General features: G+C 58.9%; 1 protein-coding gene across 4 annotated transcripts; it reads left to right on the top strand.

Annotated features, from left to right (window-relative positions):
• Window positions 1-1,448: 1,448 nt before the first annotated feature.
• MDFI (MyoD family inhibitor) lies at window positions 1,449-17,669 on the top strand. 4 transcript variants are annotated; one of them, XM_032862534.1, is made up of 5 exons: window positions 1,449-1,626; window positions 3,531-3,617; window positions 11,339-11,521; window positions 14,507-14,731; window positions 17,389-17,669. In XM_032862534.1, exons 1-5 carry the CDS (start codon window positions 1,533-1,535, stop codon window positions 17,643-17,645), a joined length of 846 nt encoding a protein of 281 aa, XP_032718425.1. In that variant the 5' UTR covers window positions 1,449-1,532; the 3' UTR covers window positions 17,646-17,669. The 4 variants fall into 4 exon arrangements, with proteins under 4 accessions (XP_032718425.1, XP_032718426.1, XP_032718428.1 ...); XM_032862535.1 differs by lacking the exon at window positions 1,449-1,626 and adding an exon at window positions 1,747-1,959; XM_032862537.1 differs by lacking the exon at window positions 1,449-1,626 and adding an exon at window positions 2,401-2,525.
• Window positions 17,670-18,473: the final 804 nt, after the last annotated feature.

Below are 18,473 nucleotides of genomic sequence, written 5' to 3'. Positions count from 1 at the left end.
CAGTGAGGGGTCTGGGATGGCCTCTCTGAGAAGGTGATGCAAGCAGAAGAAATGCGGAAATGAGAAAGGAGGCCGTAGGAAGATCTAGGGGAAGACATTCTGAGCAGAAAGAAGAGCAAGAGCAAAGGCCCTGAGGCAACCACATGAGGCAAGTAGAAAAACCCAGGAAACAGGGAACCTGGAAGGGAATGAATGAGAGAGATGGGGGTGAAGGTAGGAAGAACCCATCTAAGGGAGGCCAGAGGGCACTATAAGGACATGGCATTTAATACTCTGAACTGATCAGTGGGCCCTGGGAAAGTCAGGCCTGGGCTGGGGAGCAGAGCCCACCTGGTGGTGTGTGTCAGTGGAAGGGGCAAGTTCAACCTCTGCTCATTTACCCTGGGGTCCTAGCCAGATGCTTCAGGAAGAGTGGTGTACAAGGCCTAGAGTGATCGACACGCTTGGCTCAGGTGCACAGTAATGAAGATAAACAATATTTTCCTGGGGCACCTGCGTGGCTCAGTGGGTTAAGCCTCTGCCTTCGGCTCAGGTCATGATCCCAGGGTCCTGAGATTCAGCCCCACATCGGGCTCTCTGCTCAACAGGGAGCCTCCTTCCCTTCCTCTCTCTCTCTGTTTGTCTGCCTACTTGTGATCTCTATCTCTCAAATAAATAAATAAAATCTTCAAAAAAAAAAAAAAAGAGAAGGAGTATAAATTAAGTTTATTAAAAAACAGTATTTTCCTGCAATATGTCTAAAAATCAAAATTAATGCAAAAAATCCACAATGCACTAATTGCGAACATTTTAAATCAACACAGGACCTAGCCCTGCACTTGCATGACCCTGTTTCACTGGCTTCACTCTAACCCCAGCCCTGGTTTCAGTAAAACTTTATTTCTAAAAATGGGCAGATAGCAGGCAGGACTGTAATTTGCTGATTTGTTGGGTTTTTTTTTAATACTAAAATACTGGATTAAAGCGTTATTTATCGGGGCACCCTTCTAAATTTTGCTTCCTAGGCAAGTGCCCCATTTACCTCACCCTAGTCCTGGCCCTGGGTAACAGTGAAAGGATTGATTTCCACACCCAGGGCCCCAATATTCATCCGTCCTGAGGCTCAGAGAGATGAACAGACTTCTCCAGGGAAGCAAGAGGAACGTGAACTGTGTCCCTTGCCATGTGGAGGCCACCACCTGGCCATCACATCCTACCGGGCTCTGTCCTGGAATGTTGATTTTTTAAAGCTTTTTATTCAAGCGTAATAGGCATACGAAAAAAGCACGTGTGCCTTAAATGTTCACCTTGCTGATTTTTCACAAACTGAGCGCACCTGTAAAAGGGTGTGTGGTATTCAATTTAAAGCGTATTTTACATTTCCAACAAACCAAACATACTAATTAGGACTGGGCTAGATTCCTCGGAGTTTGAGCTCAAGCAGGCAACTTACAGTAAGGATGGGGGACTGAGCTGATCCAGAGTTTAAGGGCGGGGATAAAGATTGAGAAGGGGTGCATCGCTAGGGTCTGTGGTTGGGGAGGGGGCCGTATATGCCAGAGAGAACGGAAAGAGAAGGGGGCGCTGCCCTGGAGACAACGTTCCCCGCCCCCTTGGAGGAGGGCGAGGCCCTTGCCGCAGGCCCAGGTAAGCCGGTAAGAATGCAGCAGTCTCTGAGCCCCGGCGCGGGTGCGTCCTGGTGACTCAGCCCTTGCCAGGAAGGGGGCGTCCACTCTGCTCTCCAGATCTCTCAGACAGCAACCAGATCGGGGTTGGCTCCCGGGGCGTCAGGCCCGGGCCCCGCAGCAGGCAGCCGGGCCCTGGGAGCGGGACCCCGCCTCCTGGCCCGGGAGCCCCCCTTCCGGCCGCAGCCACCTGGGCTCCTCGCAGGTCCGCGGCCGCGGGTGGGGAGAGCGCGGAGAGAGCCGTGGGGCCACGGCGGTCCTGGCCACGACGGCGCCGCAGGGGCCTTGGAGCGGCGTAAGTAGCGACCGCGGGGGCTGGAGGAGGCCAAGGAGAGGCCCCGAGTCCCTCACTTGGCCCCCCATGTCCCAACCCCCTGCTTCGGGCCCGGGCTGGAAGGCGGGACTTGGGGAACTGGCCTGGCGCCGGCGCCGCCGCCGCCTCCCTAATTGCTCACTGGCCGGCGTGGTGGGGCGCCCAGACTCGGCTTCGAGGCGGCCCGGGTCAAGTGTGGCCGAGACGCTGGCACCCCAGCGGCGGCCCCACCTGAGGACCATCCCACGGGCGCGCCCAGCACCAGCCGTTGGGGCGCAGGCTTCAAGCACTCCCCCATTCTCGGGGACCTGACCCCGGGGTCACGTTGAGGGTCCTCGCCCCCGGGTTGCCTGAAGGCGGCTCCTCCCTGTCCCCACGGCCCCGAGGAGAGAACCAGCTCACAATTCCAGATGTGCCGTCGGGCTGTCCCTGCCTGGAGGGGCCCCTTCTCTACTCCTTCCCCAAGCACCCGCAACTTGGAAGGCCTCGGATTCCCGTCTGGAGCCAAAAGAAGGGCTGAACACAGAGAACCTCTCTTTGCCTCCAAAGTTGGTCTTCTGACACGAATTCCCACGCACAGCTGGCAGGGCTGGGGGGATTAAGGATGCTCGGGGCTGCTGCAGGACGCGGGAGGCTAGATGGTCACTAACCGGATTTCCCGGAGGGACAGCTTCTGGCGGAGTGGGCACGAGGTCTGTGAGACCCCCGCCCAGGGCGGAGACCGACAGGGTGGGCCAAGGGTGCCCGAAGACCTTGATCACCCCCGTCTTTAGGACTATGAGATTTGGGGCCATAATTATTCAGACAATTGGCTCGAGGTGGCTGTGGTCAGAGAGGTTTCTCTCTCTCATTCTCCTGATTCTCCGCAAACTTTTGGAGAGTTTAGAGCAGGAGAAATCGAAGGCGCAGCTCCTCGGGCGGCCCCTCGGGACGCTGGGCCTGGGCCGAGCGGAGATTTGGGGAGACAGGGGCCCAGCTCCGAGGTCGCGGAGGAAACGCGCGGAGTCGGCTTCCTGTGGGGGCTCGGGCTGCGGCGTCCCCGCGGACAGACGTGTCCGGCCCAGGCAGCGCCGATCCCGGCGCTGGAAGGGACTGGGGAAGGGGGGGGGGAGGGAAGGGAGGAGGGGGCGACGGGGAAGGCGAGGAGGGGGCGGGGAGAGGGTGGGCCTGGGAAGAGGGAAGGGAGAGGCGAGCGGGGGAGGAGCGAGGGGGCCGGAGAGAGAGAAGAAGGAAGGAAGGGGGCGAGCGGCTCGAGCTGGCGCCGAAATGGGAGAAAGGAGCGAGTGAGAGGGGAGGGGGCGCGGGAAGAGAGGCGGGGAGCCGAGCAGCCCCTCGGCTGGGGCGCCCTCAGCAGGAGCGCATGGCAGCCCCAGCGCAGTGATCCCCGCGGGCCGAGCCAGTAGCGCGCAGCTTGCACGAGTAAGTTGGTCGGTGGCCGCGCTGGAAAGTGGGGAGGCGCGGGTCTGCGGCCGAATCACCCCCTGCGCGTCCCCCTCTCCCCCGCTCGAGCGAGGGGAAGGTCGGCCCCGCCCGCTGAGCCCTCTTTTTGGCAGGTCCCGGGCCGATGTCCCAGGTGAGTGGCCAGCGCCCCCCTCATTGCGACGCGCCCCATGGAGCCCCCAGCGCAGCCCCGGGCCCAGGTAGGACCGCGGATGGAGAACGAAGCTGGAAGGGAGCGGGGCAGGCGGCCCAGCTGGGCCGGGCCGGCGGTGGGGAGGGAATGGGGGTTGAGGGAGTTGATGGGGGGATTTGCTAATTCTCACTCTTCCTCCCTGAGACGCGAGGAGACTGTTCTGGGGAGCTTGGGTGGAGGTGGGAATGAGGAGACCGGGTATCGGGGACCAGGTCCAAGGAGAGTGGAGGGCTGGGGTGATGGGGGCAGGGCCGAATGGAGACAGCGGCTCTGCCAAATTGGCTCCATCTACCCCCACTCCCAACACCAGACACACACACACACACACCGCGGTGTCTGTCCGTCTGGGATTTGTGTCCCAACCGTTTCTGCCCAGTGTGTAAATATTTATGGGGGCCTCAGACTGGGCTTGGGGTGTCTGAGTTTCTCTCCTTCCCTTCCCCCAACCCAAGGAGAGCCTAGCGCTTCCCGAAAACTTTTGTCCGCTGAAAGCAGCTCCAGGACCTGGCCCCTCCCCTCCTTGCCATCTTGTCTCCCTCCTCTTCCTCCCCAACCGGGCCTGGCCTGTCGCTGCTCCCACCCTGCAGGCGCGCACGCTCCCGCCCAGACACACACACACACACACACACACACACACGCACACTCACTCCAACCAACTGCCCACAGCCGGAGTGAAAGGCCCCTACCCCCAATTCTCAGGGTCTTTAACCCCACTGGGATTTCTGCAGGAGCCTCCCAACCGTGGAAGGCTTTGTGACTCCCTGAGGGGTATAGGATAGGCACTCTGGGCCTGTGGCTCTCAGTCTATTCTCCTGACTGTGCCCATGAAGGCTGAGGCTCACAGTGGCCCGCAGTGCCAGGGAGAAGTCAGGAGCAGCTGGGATTTGTCCAGGAGCAGCGGGGTGGAGAGCAGGAGTCTAGGCCCAGATTTCTGGTCTTCAGTCCCAGCAGGTTAGTCTCAGTCTTCCGCCTTCCTTTCACCCACCCCCACTCTCCCTTTCTCCCCTCTTTGAGTTTCTGAATAAGAAGGTCTGGTCCTGGACCACTGACACTAACTCCTTGCATGGGCTCGGACAAGTAGCTTCCCCTGACTTCTGTCTGCACATCTGCCCATTGGGCCTGTGTGCCTGTTGGAGAGGCTGTCTGCTCCCCAGGTCTACCTACGGCACACCCAGCCCCAGCCCGGTGGGGCGTCTCCTACAGCAGAGCGAGGACAAGTGGGAGATGGCTGCCAGACTAATGTGTCTGCTGAGCATCCCCACTAGCCCTCAGATTCTCTCCTCTTGGTGGGGCCCCTGGAGCAGAGACTTCTGGAGGATGAGCCCCTCCAAGAAGTGGACTCCTTTAGCCTGGAAAGAGAGGTTGGGGCGGGACCAGCAAGGATCTTTCTCTGTGTCTGGGAACCTCTCTCCCTTTTGGCCTCTCTCACCCCTCCTCACTGTCTGGGCCTCTCCTCTCCCACCCTTTCCCTTTGCTCTGCCTTCTTTCTCCGCTTATCCTTTTCCTCTGCTCTCTCCCCCACTATGTCCTTGCAAGATCTGCTGCCCGGAGTAACCCATTCTGAGTCCCAGCAGGGAGAAGAGGGACTCCACTTGCTGGGGCAGGGTGGGCCACCTGGAGGCGTAAAGCCCTAGGCTGTAACTTGAGGCGCCGCCTCCCACCCTCCAGTGGCCCAGAGAGCCCCCTCCCCAGCCTGGGCTGGGCCAGACAATGTGGCTTTCATAACTTGAGGAGGCCTGGCTCTGCCGCCTTGGGAGAATGAGCCCTGCTGCCCAGGAAGCCCAAACCGCAGGAGACCCAGCCAAAACCCCACAGACGCCTGAAGCGGAGACCAGAATCCCCCACACTCCCTGCTGAGCACTGCCCCCGGGGGCCTGGCTGGTAGGACAGCCAGGGACCAAGTCACCCCCGCCCTCAGCTGCCCAAGATGCAGACTGGGTGCAAGGGTCTCGGGGCACCTCTGATTGGGGCAGGTAGCCAAGCCCCCACACCTTCGGCTCCCCCCAGTGCCTCCTCCCCACCCACCCCTGCGAGCCCCCGGAGAGCCTGGCTCCCTAACCCACAGCAGATTTCTGTCCAGCACTGAGGCGTCACATTCCTGCTCTTGGTTCTAAATTGAATTTCCTGGGGAATTGGAGCCTTCAGACCTAAAATAAAACCAACCCAACCCAGCCTAACTGGCCAGCTCAGGCCCTCTTGAGTCCTCAGCCCAGTGGCAGAGACTGTGACTGGTGTATCACAAGGATGCATCCAATGAAACCAAATTCTCGCCTCCTTGGGGTTTGGAGCCAAAAGCCACCTCTAGTCCTCACCCCCTCATTCTCTCCTCTGCCCCTGACCTGGGGCATTTCCAGTTCCAAGATTCTGTCCTTAGCAACAGACACTCGCTGAGTGCCCACTGTGGGTGCAGGGGTGAATTGTGCCGCCACCCCAAGAGATCGAGCTAGGGAGGGCTGCAATTTGGCTGAGGGGCCGGGATTTCACTACCAAGTTCTCAGTAACAAGAGCATGCTAAGTGGGTGCCAAGTTCTCAGTCGATGGACCACTCCGAAGAGGGACCGTTGGCTTGAGTATCAAGGGAAGGCTTGCTAGAGGAAGAGGGCAAGCTGGAGCTAGACCCTAAAGGATAGGTTGGATTTGGGGAGTGGGAAAGGAGAGGGTTAGAACCTTCTGGTTAAGAGGAACAACAGAAGCGTGGGTGGATTGGTCAGAAGGCCCAGTAGTGACCGGGGCCATGGAATGGTGAGGCTGCCTAGAACACAGGTTCCCTGCCCATTCATCCTGCTGAAGATGTAGACTGAGACCTCGAATGCCAGGCCAAGGAGAGACTGGAGTGTTGGGTTCTAGTCACTACTCTCTGAGCAGAGAGATCTTGGACCTCTCCAGAGGTTTTCAGAGCTCCCCGGGGAAAGCTTGGATCCACTGTCCACAAGACAAGGGAGAGGTCTGGGCTTGAGCGACTAGAGACTGGAGCTCCAGAACAAAGGTCCTGTGGGCACTTTCCAGGCTTGGGGTGAACCCATCCCACCTGGAAGAGGTCCCCCCATTCCTCGGCCCAGGAGCACCCCTCATGTTGGTGGACAGCAGGCAGCCAGAAGGATCCTACCAGGCTTCTGCCCAAGTTGTGAGTCTCTTGACCTTCCCTCTTGGGCTTCTGAGTTTATTTTTTTATTTTTTTTAAAGATTTTATTTATTTATTTGACAGACCGATCACAAGTAGGTAGAGAGGCAGGCAGAGAGAGAGAGGAGGAAGCAGGCTCCTCACTGAGCAGAGAGACTGATGCGGGGCTCGATCCCAGGACCTTGGGATCATGACCTGAGCCCAAGGCAGAAGCTTAACCTACTGAGCCACCCAGGTGCCCCTGAGTTTTTTGGTTGTTGTTGTTGTTAAGATTTTATTTATTTATTTGCTTTAGAGAGAGCATGAGAGAGTGAGCACAAACAGAGGGAAAGGCAGAGGGAGAGAGAGAGGGAGAAGCAGACTCTCTGCTGAGCAGAAAGGTGGGACTCAATCCCAGGACTGGGAGATTGTGATCTGAGCTGAAGGCAGAAGCTTAACCTCCTGAGCCACCCAGGCACTCCTGGCTTATGGACTTAAACAGCACGTTTCCACTCCCTCCTGGGAGATCTTTCCAGAACTCAGGGTATTGGCTCCAAACCTATCCCATGTTAGGGAGGAAAGTGCATGGAGGCAAAGTGGCTGCTGCCTTTCTACATTCCCCTCTTGCAGATGGAGACCCCAGAAAGAAGCACGGGGCCGCGACTTCGGCCCAGAGACACCACCAGCTTGTGTGATGCCCTGTGCACATTAGACAAATGTGGCCCTCTGGTCAGACGGAGCAGGGATGTGGCTGGGCGGGTAGATGGCACCCCCGGGGAGGTTGGGGCCCTGATCGGGGGCAGGCACCTTTATGCCACACATGAACTGCACATGCATAGCAAAGCCCTTGGCCTTTGCTGGCCACCGCTTCCTTCCAGCCCTCTCCGAATCTCTATCCTCTGGAACATTCCTCTGGGAGCTTCTCCACCGAGACGTTCTCCCCTCTGTGGCTGAACGGTGGGGGCTCATGGTCACAGGAAGGAAAGTGGGGCTCCTTTGGTCTCTTGATGGTTGAGGCCTGGAGCTCCACCTGTTGTCCAACTTTTCTGCTCTGTGTGCTTCTAGGGAGAGCTGTCTCTTGGCACTGGGCCCTCCAGATAGTATCCCTCATTCAGAGCCCTGCTCTTCCCACCACTTCTTAATGCCTTCTCATTCTGCTTCCGTGTCTCTGCCCACTCAGCACAGGTTCCTCGTCTGTCCAGCATCTGCTGGGTCACCTCCTGGCTCCAAGAGACCCGTGTCTCTGTATTTCCAGGTCAAGGTGACTGGACTGGATTGTCCTTCCTCCCTGATACCCTCCCGAGGTGCGAGGCTCACCCTAGAACGGCAGTTCCCTGCAGGAGGGCCTCCTCGGGACTTGGTCTGGTCTGTCTCCTTGTTCCCAAGGCCTCAAGGTCACCAGCCCTGTAGGTCACCTACAAGGAGAGGCTGCCAGAGAGTGTCGACACTGGGGGAGGAGGGCGGAGATCGGGGCTGGTCTCCTTAAGCCCTCCGTTCACCTTCATCCCTCTCCAACAGTGGACGGGTGCCAGGAGAGCTGCAGTCCTGGCTCCTTCTACTACAGGACCGATGGTGTCATCCCCATGCACCCCAGGGACCTCAGGAGGGATCCTGGGAAGCCACCACGAGGCCCCAGTTCTCTAGGCTCCCCAGCCTCAACACCACCAAACGGCGGGGCTGCGGTTCCCCTTGCTCACGCGCAGCCACCCACCCTGGGGGGTTGGCTCCTGCTGCTCTTCTGGAAAAGTCCTTTCCCCCTTCTTTGCTGACCCAGTGTGGGCACCACCTTCTCTAGGAAGCCTCCCAGACACACACACACATGCACGTGCATGTGCACCCCTGGGATGAGTGCCGGGGTCTGTGCCTCCACAGCCCAGTGTGCCTCTTGCCCCTCAGTGTATGTGACGGCCCCTCCACCCACCACAGACGACTCCTGGGACAGTGACCTCCTCTTCCTCATTTTGGTGTTCCCAGCACTTGACACATTGCAACGTACATCATAGCTGCTTCATAAATGTTAAACCAAACAGCACAGGAAGGGAGTGAAGGAGGGAGGGGGGAAGGGAAGAAAGGAGGGTTGGTGGATGGGAAGGTTCATGAATGACCCCCTGCATACTTCATTTACTCTTGGAAACCCTGAGGGTTAAGCATGAAGGCCACCAACCTTTTTTTTTTTTTTAAGATTTTATTTATTTGACACAGAGAGAGAGCGAGCACAAGCAGGGGGAACAGCAGGCAGAGGAAGAGGGAGAAGCAGGTTCTCTGCTGAGCAGGGAGCCCGATGCGGGACTCGATTCCAGGACCCTGGGATCATAACCTGAGCCCGAAGGCAGACGCTTAACTACTGAGCCACTAGGCACCGTACCACCACCCTTTACACGCACAGAGTCCTGGTAACTTGCCCACACTGGCTACTGGTAAAAGCCAGGGCTTGGGCCTTCCAGCTCCTCGCCAGGCCTTTTTCATCGCACCACATGGGAGGGACCACACTGCCTGCCCATCAGGGCCACAGCCTGGTGCCTCTAGGGCCAGAGGCTGGAACTGGGCAGGCCCCTCCCTTCCTAGAAATCAGGACCAAGCTCTGAGCCTCGATCTTCATGCCAGCTTGCTGTTAGCCCCCAGGAGCCCTGGCTGAGCTGTAGCCCAGGCTCCGGGCTGGGAGAGGTACCATCCAGCAGGCGTCACTCCGCCCTCTCTACTGCGTGTCATCTCAGCACCCCTGCTCTCCTTGCCGCAGCCCTGTGATCTTCCAAAAGCCATTTGACTCCTGTCTCATGAACCCAGGAGCAAGGGGGCTCTCAACTGACCCCAAGAGTGGATGGGGGCTGGATGGAGCCCACACCTCCCTCCCCGGAGCAGCTGGGGTCCCCGGGAGGGGTGCCCACCTGTAACTCTGCCACACACACCCCAGAGCTTGCAGGAGCCCAGGGTTCCTCTCCCACCCCAGCTCCTGTCTTCAGAAACAGCCTGTTGTTTTCCCAGGCAGGTGTGAGCACGTCCCTTGGGCCTGCTGTCTCTGTGCTACCTGTCTGGGTCCCCTAGGGCCTGGTCCCCTCGCCATGGAGGACGGGAATCTTTGGAACAAGGATTGCTCAGGGCCCCCCTGGGGGTGAGGCAGCTGAGCCCCTGGCTGGTCCCCTCCCCTCAGGCTGCTCCCAGCGCCCAGACCTGCCTGCCCCACCCTCACTGGCTCCCCGGATGGGGGCCTCCTGCCTCCTGTCCTGGCTGGGCTTCGTTTGGAGACAGCTCAGACACGTCCAGTGTGTGGAGGCCCCTGTGTTCTCTGTGACTGAGTCGGTTTCTATTTCCAAGACTAGTCTTTGTCTATCTCCCGTCGCCCTGGGTGTGTCTCTTTCGGTCATTTTGTGTGGTGTGCACAGGCGGGTGGTGAACATTTAGTCTCTGGGTTCCTGCCCTTTCTTTTCTGTCTCTGTCCTCTGTCTGCCTGTGGCTCTCCTCTCCCTGTGCACTTGTGGTCTCTGTGTCTCTCTGAGTCTCTCATTTCTGTGTCTCCCCCGCTCCCAACATGGCATGTGGGGGGGCACCCCCTCGAAGCCCTCGTCCTCCCTGACTGCACAACTGGGGGTCTGATGAGAGGCTTGGGCTGCACCCCACACCATGTAATTGCCGGCCGGCCCCGGGCCCCTGAGCTCATCCTTCCTGCTTACCCTCAGGCCTTCCTACAGCCCTGGTGGCACTGAGGGATGGGAGTCCAGGCCCCTTTCTGCCTCCCTCCCTCACCTCCCATCCCCCCCTCCTCTTCCCCTGGGCCCAGGGGGGCCCTAGTCCTGCTGCCTCAGGAGCTGGGGTTTTGAAGGTGGCTCCATTTCTGCCTTCCGCCCACCCTGCGCAGAGGGGCCGAGCTGGTCACTGTAATTACATGTGGCTGCGGTCCGCCTCTTCCCAGCCTCTTGGGCCGGCTCTCTGCCTCTCTTCCTGCCTGGCCGTCCGCCTCAGGCCCATCCTTCTCCTCACCCCAGGTCTCTGACTCTCCCACTGTCATCCTCTCTCTGACCTGTCTGTCCGTCTCACCCTTGTCTGCACCGCACTCTCGTCTCTGTTGCCTCTGTTCCTGATCCCACCCTTCCCTGCCTCCCCCTCACTGACTTTCTGCTGAGTCTCCCTCACATTCCAGGCTGTCTGTCCCTGGGTTCCTGGGGGCTCCCTCCTTCGGCACCCAAACCCGCCTTCTGATGCTTGCTTTCTCTGCTTCTGCCTTTCACTGTCCCATTGATTCTTTCCCTCTCCCTGTCACTCTGGATGCCTGTCCTTGCCTCTCCATCACTGCCATCTCTCTGTCCTTTCCTGCACCGTGCTTCTCTCCACATCCCTTTCTACTGCCCACCTCTGGCCCCTGTCCTTGACAACCACATAGACACAAGTGTGTGCATGCACACACTCATATCCACACATATACACACACACCCTTGAGCACTCCTGCCTTGCCTTTTGGGAGTTTTCCACTTTGGAGCCTGGCACCATTGCCAGATAGGATAAGGGCTGGGTAGCTGGTACAGAGAGGCAGAGAATGAGGGCTCATGGCATTCTGGGCTGCGGAAAGGAGACCAGGGCTGGGGAGACAGGAGGGCACTGGGAAAATATACCTTGGTCTTGTGCTTTTTCTCTAGCCCAGATCCCATCCCTCCTGCCTGGGCTAGAGGTAGTAACCGGATCCACTCACCCTGTGGAGGCAGCGCTAGAGGAAGGCTCCCTGGAGGAAGCGGCACCCCCCATGCCCCAAGGCAATGGCCCTGGGGCCCCTCAGCCCCTGGACAGTACTAACCTCGATGTCCCCACAGAAGCTGTGACACGTGAGTCCTAGGGGTCAGGGGATGGGAGTGGTAACATGTAGGGGTCGCGCCAGGGAATACTATCCCTTGGGCTGGTGGACATGCAGTGGGTGCCCATGGGAGCCTAGCATTGGGCCAGAACCTTGAAGCGTGGGCAACAGAAAGGTGTAGGTCACGGTCACCGTCCTTTTTGTCTAGGAAAGAGACCTCCACATACAAAATGATCAGTATAACATTAGTTCACAAGGAGGGTGGACAGGCTCCAGGCAATACGGTTCAAGAGCAGAGGGCGTGGGTCATATGAAAGGAGGAAGAGATCTGCGGGTGCTGAGAGCCAGGAGCCAGACCCCATCGCAGGCCCACCCTCCAGGGTGTCGAGGGTGAAAAGGAAAGAGAGCAGTCCCGGGTTACTCTGAGCAGAAAGGAGCCTATTCCCAGTCTTGGCTTAAGGCCTCCAAAGAGGTCCTAGGAGGGAGAGAACTCTCCTCCATTCCCCTCAGGAGCGGGGGAGGGGGTAGCCAGAGCAGTCTGAAATTAATAAGATCTACCAAATCTAGAGACACATTTGCACTTTCCAACTTTCTTTCCCTGAATGATCTCACAGACTCTTCAGACCAGCCTGTAGTGAGGCAGCAGGACAGCAAGTGCCAAGCCCATTTTACAGATGAGGAAACTAAGGCACGCAGCACCACTCAGCCTGGACACAGCTGGGGAACTCAGGTCTCCTGGCACAGGGCTCTTTCCTGTGCCTGCCTCCTCAGCTGGCATGGCTCAGCGGGGAGCCGCCTTCAGCCAGGGCATCTGGGGCTAAGTTGGACTCCCTGGAAGTCAGGGTTACTAAATCCTGCTAGCACACTGCCCTCAGCCTCTTCTAGACACACCCACCAGCTGAATTGAGAGAAAGAGGTCAGTGCCATTGCCGCAGAGGAGGGGGCCTGGCTGGGAGCTGGACAGACACCTCTGTGTCTGTGGGCCCCAGTGTTTGCTCTGTGACTCAGCCCCCACGGCCACCCCCATGGCCATGGCCACAGGCAAGCTCTGTGTCTGTCCGAACCTCCCAGCACCCTCAGCTCACCACACACTCCTACCCTCTGGTCACTGCCCATGTTTAGGCATCAGGGCAGGGGGCACGGAAGCTGGCCAAGGACTCAGGCTGGTCTCCCACCATGGGGCCAAGAGGGGAGCGGGATGATTCAGGCCTGGCTGCTTCCAGTGGCCTTACCCCTGTTTACCCAGATGCAGGCATCAGCCACACCTCAGGGCCAAAGATTCCCGGCATGGAGCTTCTCCAGAGCCCTGTCTCCCATCCTCTCTTGACTCCCCACCTGGGCCTCAGCTCCTTTCTCCCAACCTCCATCCCCTGCCTGCTCCACTTCCTAGCTGTGGAAACTCGGCCTCTGTTTTTTTGTCATCTATGAAATGGGGCCAATGACAGTAGACCTATCGAGATGCGTGAAGAAGCTACTCCACAGAAAGCTCTTGGCACGCTGTTGGACCTAACAACAGCCCAAATGTATAAGGTATGAGTTCTAAGACGAGGGATGGCTATGATAGTAGCAGCTCCGTCCCCAGTCCTTCGTCTCTTAGCCTCTGCCCCACTCTGCGCTCTGAGTCCCAGCTGTTGGGTCCTGGCTGGGCCAGGACCAGGCCCACATCTGGCTGGGCCCACATCTGACCCTTTCCAGCTGTGGGACCTTGGGCAAGGTCCTGTACTTCTCTGGGACTCAGTTTCCTCATCTGTGAAAGGTGGATACCACCCCAGGGAGAAACTGAGAGGCTTCGTGAGAGAATGGCGTGTGGAGCGCTTAGAAGGGGGGCTGGCAAGCAGGAAGTGCTCCATAATGGGAGGTCACTACAACCATTCCGTAGAAGGTGTAGCCCTCTCAGTCAGGGGAAGCAGTGACGCTGCCTTCCCCTCTCCTCAGCGTCCAGGGCCCCCTCTCCCCCATACCTCCTCCTACTACAATACAAACCCAGAGGCCTGGCCTGGAGGGAGCCGGGGACCCACACCCTGGTGCCTAAGAGATGGAAGTGCCCAACATCTGTGCATTTACAGAGGGTCCAACCCAGGAGCCAACAGCCCTGAGCAGCTGAGGGGGCCCAGACATGGAGGGCCCACCTCTCCATGTCACCTTCTCAGCAACCCCCCCCCACACACACACAGCCCCCTCTCTTGCAAACAGAACCATGTCATCCAGATGAGCAAACCTGAGGTAAGGAAAGGGACTGGGTGCTTTTGGGGGATTCCCAGGGCCAGCTTCCCTGGACCCACTGGTGAAGCTGAAGTTTGGACTCTCACCCTGGAATGGGGACTCAGGGAGTTCCTGGCCTCGGGGATCCCCCACCATGGGTCTCTCCCCCTCACCCAGACCCCCAGAGTCACTCCAGGAGACTTACTCTGCCAGCCACTCCACAGAGGCAGCACAGGGCAGGGAAGCTGGGGTGGAAGAGAAGAGAGAGAGGGGCTGCTCTGAGGCGCCCGTGGAGCCCAGGGCCAGGGCGTTCATCTCCAAACAGATGTTTCCAATAAATCACCCAGCACACCAAGGGCAAAAACAGCTGGGGGCTTGGCAGGGGCCAAGGTGAAGGTTAACTGCTTCACTGCTGTCCTTCTGCCCCCCCCCAGCCAAACAGTCCTTATCCCCTCACCCTTACCACCACCGCCACTCTTGCCAAAACCCCAGGATCCCAAAAGCAGGAGAATGGATTTCAAGTGGGGTAAGAAGGTGGGGTCCAGGACTCTGAGCCCCTGTGGTTGCCTTGCACCTCTGTTTCTCCTGGAATGAACACTGGCCTGGGGGTCATGAGCCAGGCTCAACTCTGTTTCCTGGTGTGCGTCTGACAAGTCAGTGCTGCTCTCTGGGCCTCAGTTTCCCCATCTGCAGAATACAAGGCCAGCTAGATGACCTGTGGCATATCTAAGAATGAAGCAGGCAAGATTGGGGCAGAGTTCTGGGAGGCCGTGCACCCCCCCAGCCCCACTAACCTTTCTCATCATCTCTCTAGGCCAGCCTCAGGGGAACCCCTTGAGCTGCACCCCACTAGTGGCGAATGGCTCAGGCCACCCCTCAGAGCTGGGCAGCGCCAGGCGGGCGGGGAACGGTGCCCTAGGTGGCCCCAAGGCCCACCGGAAGTTGCAGACGCACCCATCTCTCGCCAGTCAGGCCAGCAGGAAGAGCAAGGGCAGCACCAAATCTACTGCCTCCCAGATCCCCCTCCAGGCGCAGGAAGGTAAGCCCCCCTGCCTCCCTGGAAGAGGCCTCCCGAGCTGGGCCCCTCCAAGCATGATGCCGGGACAAGCAGCAGCCTCTTTAGTGGGTCACTGGTTAGAAGCACAGGCTCATTCCCACGCCAGGCCTCCTGGATCTGAACCTTTGGGTGGGGCCCGGGAGACCGGTTTTAACACTGCTTCCAGGGAACCTGGCCAGCTACACCTGCTGGGGAAAGCTAGGCATACCTGCCCTCTCAAGACCAGCCCCTTCCCGCCCATGCTCTCCCAGAGTTGCTGTAACAAGGAATGAAACTATCTGGGCTGAGCCAGCGTAAGCTACTCCATTTCTGGAAACACAATTTTCCTCAAGGCGTAGACCGCCTGTTTCATGAGAGCAGAACACCTGGCAGAGTAAAAGGATGCAGCATCGGATACTTAACTGGGGGCATGGTGAGGGCCGTGTGGGGTGGTGGGGAGGCAGAGAACCCGGATACATCAGCCATCGTTCCTGCAATATGGGGGTCCCCTGCGGGGCTGCCCTGGGCAGCCGGCTTCCCTGCCCCACCAGGCATTAATTCGGCGTGGGGGACGGCGGCCTGGAGCTCAGTGGTGCTTCATCTTAACCGTTACCCCAAAATGTTTAAGTGCCTCCTGCCCATACTGGGGGACTCCGCCATGGTCTTCTGCAAACAGGATTCTGGGTACACATTTGCATGTAACGTGTTCATCGGCCTTCCCACAGAACAGATTCTGCCCAATAGTCTGAATTATGAAGGGAATGTTCATTCATTTAAAGATGTACTGGGCATCTGCTGGGAGCCAGGCACTGTGCTCTGTGCTGGGGACCCAGTTCCTGGCCTCACAAAGCTCACATGAGAAAGACACACAGGTCATCACCATATGGGGTGACACATACAGTGGTAAAGCCACAGAAAGCAGATGATGCAAACACAGGGAACACCCACACGAGCCCAGAGAGCTGGGGAAGGGAGTCTGGGAAAGCTCCAGAGGTGTCTGAGCCAGTCTCAAATGGTGAGTAGGAGAATCTAGCTGGGGAGCCTTAGCACAGACATGAGAAATGGCTAGCTTGGCTAGATTACAAAATTCTAAGTGAGGAATGGGGGGTGGTGAGACTCCACACAGGCAGGGGCTGCGGGAGTGGGAGGCACTTTGTAAACTGCACTGGTCTTAGACTTCATCTGGAGGGAATGGGGTGCCTGGGTGCCTGAGTTGGTTAAGGGTCTGACTCTGAATTATGGCTCAGGTCATGACCTCAGGCTCAGAGGATCGAGCCCTGCCTCTGGCTTCGAGCTGGGTGGGGAGCCTGCTTCACCCCCACACACTTGAGGTGCGCGCCTGCACGCTCGCTCTCTCTCAAAAAAGTTTATCTGGATGGCAATAGGGAGCCATGGAAGGATTTCAAACAAGGTAGTGACTTCATCAGATTTGTACTTGAAGAGAACTGCCTTGTTCTGTTTGCAGGTAGAAGGCAGGGGTCCCAGCTGTACGAGAGACCCCAGTCCCTCCACACAGAAATGGGATGGGACAGTCAGATCCTCCATGGCAGTTTGAGACCCCCATAGGGCCAGCAGCCTTGTGGCAGGGGCCCACCTGGTCAGGGGAACTGGCCGCTCCTCTGCTTGCCCAGCCCCTGGGAGGGATGCCAGTTGAGCATCCCGGCTGCCCAGTGAGCGGTTCAGAGCATGGGCTCCAGAGCCAGCCTGCCTGGTTTCGGTTCCCCGATCTACCACTTCCCAGGTGGCTGCTGAAGGATAGACTCACGCATTCATTCACTTACCATCTCTTTACTCAGCACCTCAGTGTCAGGCACCTTCTACGGACTTGTACAAGGGACAAAGATGCCTGTCCTCTGGAGCTTACATTTTAGTGGGGGGGCAAAAACCGTGGAGTGTCGTGGCAGGTGATAAGTCCTTCCAGGAGAGAGGCGAGGTGGGCCAGGGCGAGGGGCTGAGGGTGCTGGGGTGGGGCTGGTAGATTGCGGTGCCCACAGAAGGCCACCACAGAGTGATCTAGGAGGACAGAGTGCAGAAGGAGACCAGATCTTACTCCTAGGGAGGTGGAAGCCACCGGAGCGTTCTGAGCACGGAGGGACTCACTGGACTGAAGTTTTGCAAGGGTACCTCTGGGCTAGTGCGTGGGGGGTAGGTGCAGGGAGGTATAGTCACGGGTGGGGGCTGGGGAAACCAGAGAGATGGTTGTTGCCGTGGGGTGAGATGAGCAGAGTGGTAGGATTCTGGGTGTATTCTGAAGCCACTTCTTTGTGCCTCAGTTTCTTCATCTGTAGAGTGGGGCTAATAGTAGCCCCATCTCATGGAGTTGTTGCAAGTTTACATGAGTTTCATTCATGCCAACACTTAGAAGAGTGCGTGGGACATGCTAGCTAGGCCGTGGGTTTGGTAAACGAATGACTCAGGGTGGTGAAGCGTGGGGACTCAATCCAGACCACCTGGGCTTGGACCCTCGTTCTGCAGCTAACTGGGCAGGTGCGTGTAACTCTGTGCCTGGGGGTCATCAGCCGGAAAGCTGGGCCCCTCACCATCCCCATGAGTCTGAGCAGTGGGAGGAGAGCCGAGCACTAGGCCGGGAGCCCTCTGCGGCTGGGTCCCCTCGCCCCCCGGGCTGTCTCACCAGCCCTGTCCCCCGCCTGTGCCCGCAGACTGCTGCGTCCACTGCATCCTGTCCTGCCTGTTCTGCGAGTTCCTGACGCTGTGCAACATCGTCTTGGACTGCGCCACGTGCGGATCCTGCAGCTCCGAGGACTCGTGCCTCTGCTGCTGCTGCTGTGGCTCGGGCGAGTGCGCCGACTGCGACCTGCCCTGCGACCTGGACTGCGGCATCGTGGACGCCTGCTGCGAGTCCGCCGACTGCCTGGAGATCTGCATGGAGTGCTGCGGGCTCTGCTTCTCCTCCTGACCGCCGCCGCCCCTGCAGCGCCCCTCGCGCTGCGGCCGGGGAGGTGGGGCGGGTGGGGGGGAGGTGGGGCGGGTGGGGGGAGGGCGGGGCCAGCTCCGCGGAGGGGGGCGGGGCCACCGCAGCGCCCCTCACCCCACGCCCGGTCCCAGCCTTGAGGTGCCGGGACCCGCAGCCGCGCCGACAACCTGGGGGGCGGGCCGGGGAGGGAGCCGCGCCTGGCCCCAGGGCCTGGGCCTCAGAACACTGTGAAAGTGGGGGGCAGCAAGGGGGCGGGGGGAGGCGGGGCCGGCGGGCTGTGCGCTCCTCTACCTCTCACGGCCCCTGCGGCCCCGCCTCCCGCCGCCCAGGCTCAGCAAAATGTGAAGTGAGACATCCCAGCCCGCTCTGGGCCACGCCCTTCCCCGGTGTCTTTACCGGACCCTCGAGGGGGCCTGACTCGTATGGTGACCCCCAAAGTCCTCCAGAGGGCAGGGCTAAGCCAGGAGGGACAGGAACGGTATAGAAAATACTGGAAGGGGAGAGGGAGGGAATGGAGGGTGGGCCTGTCCTATTTGTTGCTGTAAATAAAGTTATTTGTCCATCTCAGCACCTATGAGTAGTGTCCATAGAACCCCTAGTCTCAAAAGCAAACACTCCCCTCTCCCCCAACAGACACACACAAAGCCCCCAAATGATGGGGGAGGCCTCCCTGCCCTCTGGGGTCCCTTTCCTCCTTCATGTTCCCCTCGAAGGCAGTAAGAGAGGTACCCACTCCTCACCATTTTTTCCTTCTTCACCCCAAAGGGATGGGGAAGCCCAGGGAGGGAAGAGTTAACCCTTGGCATAGAA

This window comes from Lontra canadensis, unplaced genomic scaffold, assembly GCF_010015895.1.
Source record: "Lontra canadensis isolate GAN:19392208 unplaced genomic scaffold, GSC_riverotter_1.0 scaffold23, whole genome shotgun sequence".
NCBI lineage: Eukaryota > Metazoa > Chordata > Mammalia > Carnivora > Mustelidae > Lontra > Lontra canadensis.
The sequence above is the reverse complement of the archived record's forward strand: the minus strand, read 5'-3'. Positions and strand labels throughout refer to the sequence as shown.